Raw genomic sequence first — 13529 nt, 5'->3', positions numbered from 1 at the left:
TGGTCTTTAGGAAACAAAGAATCGAAAGGATTGATCGATGCCTCTTGAACTTTAGACAATGGATAATGCATTGTTAGTGTAGTCTACTATTTGAGGGTGTACAATTGTTTGACCAGTGCATCTACATTGTTTTAAATAATGATACGTAAATTGGGTTTAAGACTACTTTTGAGTTTTTAACACTAAATGAGTTGGGAGTATAAAAGACGATCATTGGTGAGGCTGTTGAAAATAAATAATTTAGTAAGAAAATGTTGGAGATATTGAGAATTCCTAAAGACATCTAGAAAATTACAAAAAATAATTAAGTAATAAATAAGTTGGGATACTTCAAAACTGGTCACAGTTCATTCTCAAATAAAATATCACAGCTTGCTAACTTAACCATTTAATGAATGTCATGTGAGAGAATTAAAATGTCAGTATCTCTCTACACATTTGTGACAAGATCGATTTGAAGGAACTTATTTTCTGGGTCAGATGGATTCTTGGAGTCTTTCTTCACCTGTCTTTTTTGGTTTTGCTCTATCATAATCAATACAAAAATATTTTGGCAAACACCAGGTCCCTAAACGTTAGTTACATAATAAAGCAGGGCCTTCTTTGGTTTGTGCTGTTAAGCTCTTTGGGAAGATTACTTAACAACAGTGGCTGTGGGTCAGTGGTCGAATCGGTCGCCTCAACCGGAAGGTTGGGAGTCGATCATCATGCAGCCTTGGGCAAGACACTTAACCCGCTGCTACATCGGTGGCGTATGAATGAGATTTGTTACCTCATATTGTTAATATATAACTTCTAGAGACAGTTCCTCTGTTATACAGAATAATCCCTTTAAAATAACCTTGTTTAAGACCCTATTTGTTTATAAGGGGCATTTCCGTTTTAACGCTGAAGCAGGCCTATGCTGAAACGTGCCCATTGTTGATCTGTACACTGCTGCTCTAGATAAACATACTTGAAGGACGTTTTTTTTGCTGATTTTTTTGTCTCTCCTTTCTTGTTGCGGTCGCCCACCAGAAATGTGTTTTCTTTGTAATTTATATAGCAACCTCTTCCAACACTGTGTAAATAGTATGTCTAGCCTAAAAGCGCATTTTACCATTTACCATTAACAGTTAATCAAATTACTTAAATCTTAGTCAAACTCAGTGAATCTGCGTCCATGTTCCATGAACCCCCTGTGGGGTGAAACTCTGAACTTAAATATGTTTAATGTAAATATGATGTTTTTCATCATATTTATAGGAGTGTTTCAGTTTTTTTATGTTGCATGTTTTTCTCATGTGCAGAGACTGAAGCCTATTGCTTTGTTACAACAAGTAATATTTTCCTTTTTCTGTTTTGCTTCAGCTTATATGTGATATGTCACACATCATGCATTTATATGATAACCAACTAATAACCAAAAGACTAACTAATAGTGAAACATATTCTGAAATGTTATATTATTTTATGATTTATAGACACAATCTCTTCATTTATAACCTATTGTGTCTTTGAAAAAATAGCAAATGTCTGGAATCAGAATCAGCTTTATTCGCCAGGTAGTTTATTACACAAGGAATTTAACTTTGATAGACTGGGCTCTGTGCAAAGATTAAATAATAATTTTTAGTTAATAACAATTAACTAAAAATATAAACAAGTGATTGAAGACAAAAACGTACAGGACTAAATAAGATAATAGTGCAGTGGTGCAGTGGTAAGTTTCGGAAAATTGACCTAAATTCATTTCCCTAGTTTATTTGAATAGATGTTTAATCATCTCTTTTGGCAGATATTGTTAATTATACATTCCTGTGACGTTCCACTCTGATTCTGAAGGGGAAAATGGATGATTAGTTTATTTGGCTCATGATGACTCTCGAGGTCACACTCCTGCAGTCCTGTTATCCACCACATCACACTGTGTTCATTTTGCTGGTCCAATACTGCAGCCCTTTTGGTGGGGCGCGCTTCCAAATTTACTCTCCCGCTGCGCTCGCTCTCAGTACCTTAAAAAACGCGTGTGCACGGCTGAAGGTCACTTAAACACAAAAGGCTTTCAGCGCTGCGGTCCAATATAGCGCATGCGCGCTGCCGGAGGACTGCTTCACAGACCGCAATATGGCGAGAATGCCTGCCAGCGGAGATACGGACCGGGAGCAGATGAGCTGTCCCGAGGAGAGCAGGGATGAGGATAATGAGGATGAAGATGAAGATTATATCCAGGAGGTCCAGATAACAGGCGAAGAGGAGGACGAAGATTTTGACAGAGATGCTGTTGAGCTGGAGTGGGAGTCAGGGAGCACTGTGTTGGACTCCAGTGCATCTGCTGCGAAGACTCAAGCGGTCGTTATGCGGAGTATGGACCGCGAAGAGGATGAAGGCGAGGCGGATTCCTTCAGCAGCAGCTTCCCTGCTGGGCAGGAGCCTCACCTGGAGGGAGACCTTCAGCGGTCAGAGCGGAACCGGCTGAGCGAGAACACCCGCCTTGCCACCCGGTATGCGGTAAGGATCTTCAGGGAGTACCTCAGTGAGAAAGCCCAAAGTCCAGACTTTGAAACTCTGGACAAGGAAGCGCTCTGCACCGTGCTACGCTCTTTTTACGCGGAGGCACGCTCTAAAAGTGGACAGCTGTACAGCAAGTCGTCCCTCATCAGCATTCGGAGCTCACTGAACCGGTACCTGAACGAGCCGCCTTACTGTCGCACCTTGGACCTCACCAAGGACCCCGAACTGCGCAGTGCCAATCTGACCCTGGCCGCGGTCATTCGGAGGCTGGAGGAGCAAGGCGCTGGTCCCGTGGTGCAGAAACAAGCCATTACGCGCTCGGACCTGCGGAAACTGTATGAGTCCTCTGTGTTCAACACCGACACGTCATTCGGGCTGCTAAACAAAGTCTGGTTCGAAACTTGCATGTATTTCTGCACCAGGGGCCGGGAGAACCAACGGGAGCTTGAGGAGGACTCCTTTGGCCTGGCTGTTGATGAGGATGGAAGAAAGTTTGTCTATTTTAAAGCTCTCGGACCGTACCACAAGTCCCGGTCCACTGCCTGGACCAAGAAGCGCCCGGACGCAGACGAGGACACCTTGCCGCGGATGTATGAGACGGGCACAGAGCAATGTCCGTATGCCAGCTTTGTCCGATACGTGTCCAAACGGAACCCGCTCTGCAGGGCTTTCTTCCAGAGGCCCCGGGACCATTGCTGCGCAAACGACGTGACGTGGTATGAGAACAAAGCCATCGGTAAGAACCTGCTGGGCACGAGGATGCAGATGTTGTCGCGCGCTGCCAAGCTCTCCAAGACCTACACCAACCACTGCATCGGTGCCGTCTCTATAGCAACGCTTAACAGCATCGTGGGCGCCGCGGGCTCCAGACCGACGACGCTTTATGTTGCCACGGAAACGGTGAACGGTCACGCGCAGTCCCACCTCCATCTCGTGATCCCCTTCGTCCATCGAGCGACCGACCCAACGGATGTAAAGCCTCAGCGGTCAGAGACAGAAACTGTGTCCGCAACAACAAACACAGCAGTAGCAACAAAGGCGACAAGAGCCAGCGGCGAGGAGGTCCCAGAGGCTCCCCGCGCCAAGAAGCTGTGCGTGCGCTCCCGGACACGCGCGGAATCGCCTGAACTGAACCCGAGGAAAGCCAAGGAAACCCATGCGAATCGCAAGCCCTCTGTCGGGTCAGTGGTCGCTGTATCCACACAGGTAACACAAAACTACAGATCTTTTGATATAAGCCGATATTCACATAAGCTTATATATGTGTATCAGCACAGTTTGTGAGCCTAAACCCTGTAGGAACTAACTGCAAATAATGTCAATGGATCTATGAAGTTATGTTGTCAGTCTTTTCTTTATTGATAAAGTATATTCCATGCCGTGTACTCATAATAAGTCGATTACACAGAGGAAGGGGATGAGAGCTTGCTGATTGAAGGCCCTTCAATCGTGCGTTATATTATATCATTTTGCTGGGCTAAGAATATAATAGAATAGAATGCCTTTATTGTCAATATACAAATTGTACAACGAGATTACTTGGCTTCACCTTGAAGTGCACACAGCTAAGAACAAAACAAAAAACAACAACAAGAAGCGTATGGGTCAAAAGAAAAAAGAGTGACCCTAGTTAACGGAAGGTGGAATATGTGTGGTAGGACTCCTTACAGTTTGCAGCATACTAAATTTAAATAGATAAGCAGACATCAGATTTCTTATTGCACAGTACGAGATATCAGGTCTATAGCAGGGTGTCAAATATAAATAGTGCATTGTATGAGACGTGAGCCATGGCAGGGTATAAACAAAAATATAACTATTTTCACTGTAAGAGATGTAGTTTTAGCAGTATATAAAATATAGAAATTTAAATATCACAGTATAAAAGGTAATTTTAGCAGTATATAAAATATAAAAGTATAAATATTACAGTATGAAATGTAATTTTTGCAGTATATAAAATATAGAATATAAATATTTGCACAGTATAGAATGTAATTTAGCTTGTAATATAGCCATAAGTAAGGTCCTTTACCTGCTTTTTGTAAACAAAATGATGAGCATGGTCCGTTTACCTGCTCTTTTGTTAATTTTAACAGACAAACAGTAAGGTCCTTTACCTGCTTTTTGTAAAGTGTCTCGAGATAACACCTGTTATGAATTGACGCTATACAAATAAAGATTGATTGATTTTGGCACACGACACATAAGCACACATACTGATAATAATGATTAGGCCTACTGTGTCTTGAGCTGTTTTGTAAACTATTTTTTTTAGAAAGAGAGAGGGATTTTTAATGTTCCATCAGAGTCACCTGCTTTAAAGTGTCACTCAGAAATGTTTACCTTTAAGCCAGGTTTAGTTTAATATTAACAATGTAGTTTTGCTTTTTTTTCTACACTTATATTTTTATCTATTTTAATTTTTTTTCACTGTGTGATTTTCTTCTGCTGAGATAGACAAATAAAGGATTATCTTCTTATCTTTAGATAAAAACACTATATATATATACATATATATATACATATATATATATATATATATATATATATATATATATATATATATATATAGTGTATTGATAAAGTGGTGTATCTTATCTCGTCTGTTGAGTTTTCTGTTGACTACTGCATTCTTATATATGTTGAAAACAATTACCATTTAAAACCCTTATCACAGGTCTGCTGCTTCCACTCTTCTTCCAAAATGTCCTTGTGGTTCAATAAATTAATTATGGTTGTATTGTTCTTTCTCACACTGTGTCACTCCACTCTGTCCTGCATGCTCTCTCAGTTTCTCCTGCTCACATCTATCCAATAGTACTACTCCACTCCCTCATTGTTAAATCTATTGCTGCTGTCTTCTTAAATATGGCTTTCTCTTCCACTAGTTCATTCTTGCCATTGTTACGGTGTAAAACCTCCACCTGCCCATCACCATCAAGCCTTTCCAGTTTCCTCCCCTCCTTCATCCTATCACAGCATCAACCATGGTCAACCCCCTCCCAGTTTGGTCAGCCTCTTCATCCCTCTCACCTCAAACAACTTCTGCAGCTGTTCTGCTGAACCCTTTCTTCAGTTAGATCAGCTTTTCATCCCTTCAGCCTCGGATGACATCGCCATCAGTGTCTGGACTCCACGAGGGGCAGATCTTACTGCCACTCAGGGCAGACATATTCAATTGCTACATCTCCATGTAGAGTTAAGCTCCAACGTTTCTTTGACCATTATTCATATGCATTCATTTGTCACTCCTGATTGAGCAGGGGATAACAGTCCCCTACGGATACGACAACTCCTGTGTGTCTCTGTGTGCTTTCTGTCCCAGGAGAGCCGTGATAGCAGCAGTATGTCAGGTCGGCAGATTGTCTCTGTGTCTCCTTGTGGCTCTTCGGGCATCCCCGCACCTGCCAAGCTCACCAAAACAAATGCACCTGTCCACATTGATGTAGGAGGACACATGTACACCAGCAGCCTGGCCACACTCACTAAGTACCCTGAGTCACGGTAAGAGATGCACACCCACTTTGCCACTGCTCAACTCAGTAAAATACATTTCATCCAACAGTGTTTTGGGGGCATGTGGTTCAGCATGTGTTGTTCAGGAAGTACAAAGCAGACTCTGTGTCCAGTGTCTGAAAGTATTGAAACATTTGGAATATGTAGTTGTAATATATTGTAAACAACAAATCAAGAATGGTCTAAAGTTTCTCATCTTGAAAAATAAAAAAATGATTGTGCAGTTTTTGTGTCTGCTAAGACGGGTTCCCAAAACTTTTTAGCCCTGAAACCCAAAATAACAGTGTGAGAGACTGGGGACGCCCACTGTCCCTGGATGTTGTTAAAGCATTTAAACTTCTTTTTATTTTTTATTTTTACAGTAATTTCAGAATAATGTGTAAAATTGAATTTTAAGTAATTTACATTTTGTATTTGTCTTTGCTGTCTGATTGTATTTAAATAAGCTTTTATGCAGTCAGTTGAGAGAAAACTACCCTCTTTCAATGTGAATGAGCCTTATTGCAATCACGTCACAAATCACGTCACAAACACAGTTGTTAACAGCCAAGTGCAGAATGAATAATGGCTGTCACATTCAAACCCGCCAGTAATCATGACCTTTAAATACATTATCTGTAAATACAGTCTTTAAAATGACTGTAAGTTCAAATTAAAATTAAAGCTTTTATTGGTGATTAATCGTTACATTTGAATAATTTATCATAATCAATCACATTTTTAATTACATGTTCAAAAATTCCATTATATCACATTAAAAAAAAATACAAGTCTTTTTATTTGTTGTACTTGAGAGCATCACAAACTTAAGTCAAACAGTTTAAAGGAACGGTGACAAAGGTAAGTGTGTGTTGTCATTTTATTTTACTGAGACTAAAGAGCAGGCTTATCTATGGTGTGCATAGAGGGACAAAATGGTATGTGATTAATCATGTTTTTAAAAAAATTAATCATTAATGTCAAACCTTAATTGATGGTTATTAACTAGTTAATGGTGACAGCCTTAAATTATAAGAAGTGGTTTAATCGGTCTGTGGTTGTCCACTGCTTGTCCAGCACACTGAGACGGTCTAGAACTCTTACACAAGCTCCCACTTTGAGAAGACTCACACAGAAACTATGGAGAAAGTCAAACGTCCTTGGTGTCATGCAACACTGAAACACTTCATAGAAATGAACAGACTTTTCAAATGATGCTGTATCTAGGTCTCTGTGACAGATATTGGCAGAAACCCCCAGATGAAGATTAGACAATACTTCAACCATCATCCAGTTAAACAATGTAGCAGTACATTTAAAAGCTGCAGCTCCCCTTACTGGCCCCCTAACATTCATATAAGACTGAAACATGTCAAGTTTACCTCTTTTAATCTGTCATCATGGTTTCAACATCTAGCTATGCCACCATGTGTTTCTGGCAGCCTACTATTCCTCTCAACCTTTGGCTACTATTTGATAAGGAGGCCTCAATGTCTTTTTCTTTATTGTTGGTGTTGTTGTGGCAGGATTGGCCATTTGTTTGATGGAACAGAGCCCATTGTGTTGGACAGTCTAAAGCAGCACTACTTCATCGATCGGGACGGCCCGATGTTCCGCTACATACTAAACTTCCTCCGCACCTCCAAACTCCTCATCCCTGATGACTTCAAAGTGAGTGTCTGTCTAGAGCTTTGATCAGGTACTATCACTGTTTATCACTGCTGTACCATCCCAAATCACAAGACAGCCAAACAAAAAACCTGTCTCAACAACACTTTGAGAGGGCATGCTAGCTTAATGACCAACCGTCTCTGACAGTCAGTGCTGCTTTTTCAGTTGCTGAAAATGTACCAAACTTCATGTAATTAAAAGTGTGATTATAACTAATTATCAGTTGGGAATCAAGTGTCTGTTGGGGCTCTAGGCAAAATTAATTGGGGGCCGCTCCGACCCCTATGATGTCTGCCATTGTTGCAATGCTCTTCTTCTTTCTTTTTCACTCTCACACAGAGAATTCCTCTTTGTTTTCCTTCAGTGACTTTCATTGATCTTTGGTCTTTACAGGAATAACCTACACGATGCTAGACATGGCTTGAGAGTGTCAGATGGCCCCCCTAAGGGAGGTTTCACACTGTCCTGCAGTGGTTTTACTTTTTTTTTTTTTTTGCCTTCAATGGTCCTTTAATGGTGTGGGCTTGTTGACAAGCAGTGCCTCTACCAATAATCAACAAAACCCAATCATAATGTTTCTAATCCCTTGTGCAAGTATCCCTTTTGAAAGCAATTATTCTTTGAAATATTTTTATTATTATATTTAAATCCGTTGACAATAAGCATGTCCTGAAATATATTCACATATTTCTTAGCACAAAGGAAAACAAACATTTAACAGTTACAGCCACTTCACCAGCTTCTCACTGTGTTTCCTAACAAGGCAGAAGCAATACAACGAAAACATTCTCACCTCCAAGTTCTATTCATGTTTGAATATCTGGTACAAAGAGATGTACTTTTCCATAGACTGAGGATCACTCTGGCAGCTGTAAATACTCTCTCCCCAGAGGCCCCACGATTTGATATTATTGTGATTTTAAACAGTTTTGCAAATAATGTCTATTAAATTAAACAAAATCAAGAACTGTTTGGTCAAATAAGAAAACATTATCAGTCTGTTCCTCTCACTTCAGTCTTTTGATTTCTACACCACGGGAGTCTAGCCCACTGATGGACCAACACTAAAAGTCAAACCCTGTTAAAGGCTGAACTGTTGCTGTTTCAGTCGACTCCACCTTGAACATTGTTTATTAACAATGCAATTTCAGCAATTAAACATTAAAAAAAAGATTTTTCTTATTAATATAATGGAAATACTGATACTTGTTGGTCATGATGCAAAATATTGCAATAGCTGTTGTTTCCATTTCCCCCCCCCCACCTCTAATAAGTACAATAATTAATGATGACATATTGTCCTTGTAAATTGTATTTACAGTAACTCTGACTGAATAATATTTCGTCAGGAATAGTTCTCCCTTTCATAAATTGGCAGGTGTATGCTCTCTGGATTGATTTGACCAAATTAAAGACATTCAAATTAGCTTGATGGCATTTATTTCTGTTTGAAAGAAAACGGCTGTTTGTTTTTTGTTTGATAAGATGCATTTGCGTATCACACGTATTTGTATGGACGTAAACGTTTGTATTTTTATAAGCCTTCTTGTTTCTTCTGTCAATGTGTGTCTCTGTCTCATGCTGCCTTTTCTGTGTGCGTTTGCAGGAGTACTCGCTGTTGTATGAAGAGGCCACTTTCTTCCAGCTGGCTCCTTTGCAGGCTGAACTGGAACGCTGGAGGACGGAAAGAGAATGTGGTGGGGTGTGTCTGGATTGTGAGTGTGTCGTGGTTCATGTGGCTCCAGAGCTCGGTGAGAGGATCAGTGTGAGTGCCCACCAGGCTGTGATTGAGGAGGTTTTTCCTGAGGTCGGAGACATTATGTCAAGTACTCTTAAGACCAGCTGGAACCTAGAGACCACATATATAACGCGTTTCCCTCTCAACGACCACTGCCACCTGAATTCTGTCCAGGTACAAAACACACTTTACAAAAGCCTTTAAAACCAGTGTTTGGAAGTGATCAGACATGAAGGACTGAACTCCTTGCTCAGGTTGTTCATCAGCCATATTAAGCACAAAGAACAGTGTGATCTATCCTGATTTTTTCATCTTTAAATCATTCAGTGTTGTAATTAACAGTGCAGACCAAACTGTCTAGGTCATTTTAGGTAAGACAGGGATAGCAGAGAACAACGTTCAGTGTGAGCAGATGAGTTTCACGGGGAGTCAATTGGGAGCTTATTCCACCATATAAGAGGGGACATGATCAGTTTCTAACTGGCTGAGAGGATATGGAAAGAGCCTGAACTCTTTGCATCAAGTAAGGCTGCAAAGGGTTTAGTATTGTCAGGTATAGACCCCAGTCCTCTACTTTACGTGTTTCAACAAAAGCTTCTGAATGTTTCACTACGTTGAACAAGAGAGAGACTATAGAGGATAAAAGTTAAATAAACTTGTACAGAACTGTTCTAGTCTTTTAGAACTCAAATCACTTTTACACCGCAGTGCACACCCACACAGTAATCCCAGTCATACACAGTCACACAGTGCAGATGAAGCAGCTAGAGCAACAAAGTGTCTCGTCCAAGGACACATTGGACATGTGGCTGCAGGAGCTGGGGATTGAACCCCCAGCCTTCCTTCTCTGACACACAGCCCCCGCCCCCAATGCAAAAGCTTTTGCATTAGAAAACTGACAACTGAGCTAATGTTAGCAATACATTTAAACAGCAACACAAAAGAACAGCAGAAGTTTGGTCATAGAGAGTCTCAAAACACGGCAGGTGCAATCGTACGTAAAGATTGAAGTGTTCACCGTGTGAACTTCCTCACCTCACGTCCTGTGACTCGATATCTTTTGGCATAAGTTTAGTAGGATTTGGAAACTGTGCAGGAGAAAAAAATCTTTAAACCAAGTTTATCATCGTGCAGTTAGGATGATTGGTGTCAGCCTGCCAGGTCTAGAAGATATTTACAATGATAGGCTCCTGTTATGCGCCCTCAGCATCACCAGGGACCCCTCAGGTCATCCTGCCTGCCTGTCTTTTTATTCCTCTTCCCTCAGGCAGACGGTATCGCTCCATTAAATGCACTTCATCGTGTCATGCTAATAGCTTTTTTCCATGCGCTGTATGCAGCCTGAGCAAACAAGTTTGATCTACAGGTATGTTTCTCATGTGGCCTTCATTCTTTTCCTTATTTTTATGTCTGTTTTATAAACTTTTGTCTTATGTCCTTGTCTAATTGTACTGTTTTAACTCTTGCACACGCTTTCCTATGTGTTTTTGTACTACAAATGGCAATAAACTGAACTGAACTGAACTTGGATTTAGTTGTTTTGGCCCATTTAGTCTCAGTTATGACTCATGGCATGATGGTGCTTCATCATTGCCAAGAGGAGCACCAGAGAAAATGTTTAAAACCTACAGAAAGTGACTTGAAAATGAAGCATAAACATGTCTGACCTGCTTTCTTTGGACCAAGCACAATCTTCACTTCAGCGCTCCTTCGAGGAAAGTGTCAAAATATATGTCTTACTCGATGGTTCTTGTCAACACCTCACTCTTGAATTGTTCTTGTGACCGCAGGTGTTGGAGCGGTTACAACAGAGAGGGTTCTGGATCACAGGCTCATGTGGCGGTGGAGTGGACTCTTCTCAGTTTAGTGAGTACATTTTACAAAGGAAGGGCCAACGTAGTCAAAAACTGCCTACGCTCATCAGAATCAAACAGGAACTCATGGACTGAACACAGAGGAAACAATGGATCAATCAGCTCCTGTATTTGCACACATACAGTAATAGAAACTGTTCTTTTCAAGTTTTTGTAAAGATTTGAATGAAAAATAAAAGCGGCATGTTAGCATGGAAGAAGTCTCTGTCAAGCTGCATTGAAGTTTCCGTTCTATAGGGGAGTTTCACTGTATTTATTTGATACTGTACTTGCTGTTGTCAAATTCCCTTTTGATAATATTTTGACTAAAGTAATAGATCTGTGTGTGCAGGGACTTGTGGGGAATGTTGTAAAATAGTTTTCTAATTTTAGGTAACTTTGCATTAGCATTTCTGCTGATAGGAACCCGAGGCTATTACTTAGCATTGTGCAGTATGTATACATACCTTTAATGTAAAACTGTAATAAATTATATTGCATAATACTAATTAAATTAAGCAACTCTAAAATGATAACGAATGAGATATTGTATTTTTTTTAATCCTTTGAATTAAATAGTCATGTTATTTAAATTGATAATAAAATGATCCTGTAAATTCAGTCTGCCATATAACAGTCTTCCTTATTTTCTGTTGACTTTTCAATTAAAAACAAATGCGGCAGGTGGTTCAACTATCGTCTTTACAGAGAAGGAATCGGCTTCACAGACTCCTTTGCATCCCCTTTAATGTGCACAATGAAAACTCTTTTTCTTTCTTTATTGTTTTTTGAACATTTTACATTTAACAGACAGAAACATCAAACAGAAAAAAAGAAATAAAACAGAAAGTCAAATAAATGTAAAATAAATAAAAGTTCTTCCCGAAGTCACATTTCGTATGGCACTTTTCCCCTCCTTCATACGGCGAAAGCATATAATGTTCTCATCAGTGCGAGCGGTCAAAGGGCTAACATGTTGTCACAACAATGTCTCCTTTCCCCCCTTAAAGGTGGACTGTGAAGTTGTAGTCGAAATGAGTACAGATTCTGTGGTACATGTTCATAACTCTATACACAAACGGTCCTCAGAGGAATACTGTTTGAAGATAAAATAATACAGAGAAGTTACGGTTGGGGGTCTACTGTTCTCCTGGCAGCTTTTCAGCAGCAGTGTTCCTGGGACCCTTGTATTTAGTTCAGAAAATATAGCATAGAACTGTTTCACTTCTCCAACTTTCAAATTTCACTAAATCAACATGGAGCAGTTTTAAGCAAGTGTGCTGCTCCATGGTAAAGTGTCATTGAGAAGTTGTTTGAACTGATAAAATGTTGGAGGTCTCTGCTGGTTCCAGTAGAGCAAGATGCATTTCACCTGTTTACAGATCTGGTACTAGAAATGAGAATATCTATCATATCATATAAAACCTCATACATGATTGAAATTCTACTTCTAGTCCTGTCCACTTCTGTACCAAAAAGGTAAAGCTCATGGTGTTAAAGCCAAGGGAAGCTCTGTCACTCTGACAGTTAGAGCGAGTACTGCCTTCCAGAAGTGTTTTAGGTGTCTCCTCTGCAGTCATCTAAAACATGTGTAATGGAGCAAGTATCTTCTGACTCAACGTGACATTTAGACAATGAGTTCGGATACATTTGACTTAAACAAAGGGGAGTAAGGAACATCCTATGCATACACTTCTGTTCAATTATTCAATTATTAATTATTATTCAATTAGCCTATTTTGTTACAAGACAGTGAAGAAAAGAGATGTCAAAAGACATGTGTGTAACAGTGTCCCACTGATTGTTACTTAAGTCACACCAAAGATCTCTTTGCTGTAAGAGCCACTGGTCTAGTAGTAGGATAAGGGACATTGCGATGTGGAGTTCTCCAAAATCTCCTCCATCCCTGCCAACTGCTGCGACAGCAGCCCGTCCCTTTCTAGGGTGTCAAAATTGCAGGTATTTATAGAAGTCCTGTTTGGGAATGTTTAAGTCTCAAATTCCCCAAAAATTGAGGGAACCTTCACAAAACAAGTGTTTAAACTGATGTATATCACATTAAAACAAACTTTAAATAGAGATACACTGATCCACTTTTTCTCAGTTCCAATCAGTAACTGATACTGATTCAGCGTTGTTTATATCATAACTATAGTGTTGTTGTTGGTTTTATGTACCGTATAAAGGCTACACAAACCTGTACTACACCCAACATGGCATTGTGCTGTCTTTACATACAAACAGGAAACAGCAACAAGTCTCAGTTGATCCAAAGT

The 13529-nt window shown here is 40.1% G+C and overlaps 1 protein-coding gene across 3 annotated transcripts; it reads left to right on the top strand.

The window, feature by feature from the left end:
• The first annotated feature begins 1553 nt into the window (after positions 1 to 1553).
• Positions 1554 to 11977, top strand: LOC306828419 (uncharacterized protein). 3 transcript variants are annotated; one of them, XM_079350892.1, is made up of 5 exons: positions 1554 to 3699; positions 5822 to 6000; positions 7518 to 7662; positions 9269 to 9427; positions 11191 to 11977. In XM_079350892.1, the coding sequence occupies exons 1-5, from the start codon at positions 2107 to 2109 to the stop codon at positions 11347 to 11349; spliced, it is 2235 nt and encodes a 744-aa protein (XP_079207018.1). In that variant the 5' UTR covers positions 1554 to 2106; the 3' UTR covers positions 11350 to 11977. The 3 variants fall into 3 exon arrangements, with proteins under 3 accessions (XP_079207018.1, XP_079207017.1, XP_079207019.1); XM_079350891.1 differs by having other exon boundaries at positions 9269 to 9574; XM_079350893.1 differs by lacking the exon at positions 11191 to 11977 and having other exon boundaries at positions 7518 to 7690; positions 9269 to 9354.
• The last annotated feature ends 1552 nt before the right edge of the window (positions 11978 to 13529 follow it).

This window comes from Symphodus melops (assembly GCF_947650265.1).
Source record: "Symphodus melops genome assembly, chromosome: 8".
NCBI classification, from domain to species: domain Eukaryota; kingdom Metazoa; phylum Chordata; class Actinopteri; order Labriformes; family Labridae; genus Symphodus; species Symphodus melops.
Note: the sequence above shows the minus strand (reverse complement) of the source record. Positions and strands in the feature narration are given on the sequence as shown.

What these genes read in the sequence shown, in the direction of transcription:
- LOC306828419 (XM_079350891.1), top strand. Translation starts at nt 2,107, where the DNA reads ATGGCGAGAATGCCTGCCAGCGGAGATACGGACCGGGAGCAGATGAGC. An exon ending in ACTAAGTACCCTGAGTCACG is followed by an intron (nt 6,001 to 7,517) that starts GTAAGAGATGCA and finishes TTGTTGTGGCAG; the next exon opens with GATTGGCCATTTGTTTGATG. An exon ending in TCATCCCTGATGACTTCAAA is followed by an intron (nt 7,663 to 9,268) that starts GTGAGTGTCTGT and finishes GTGCGTTTGCAG; the next exon opens with GAGTACTCGCTGTTGTATGA.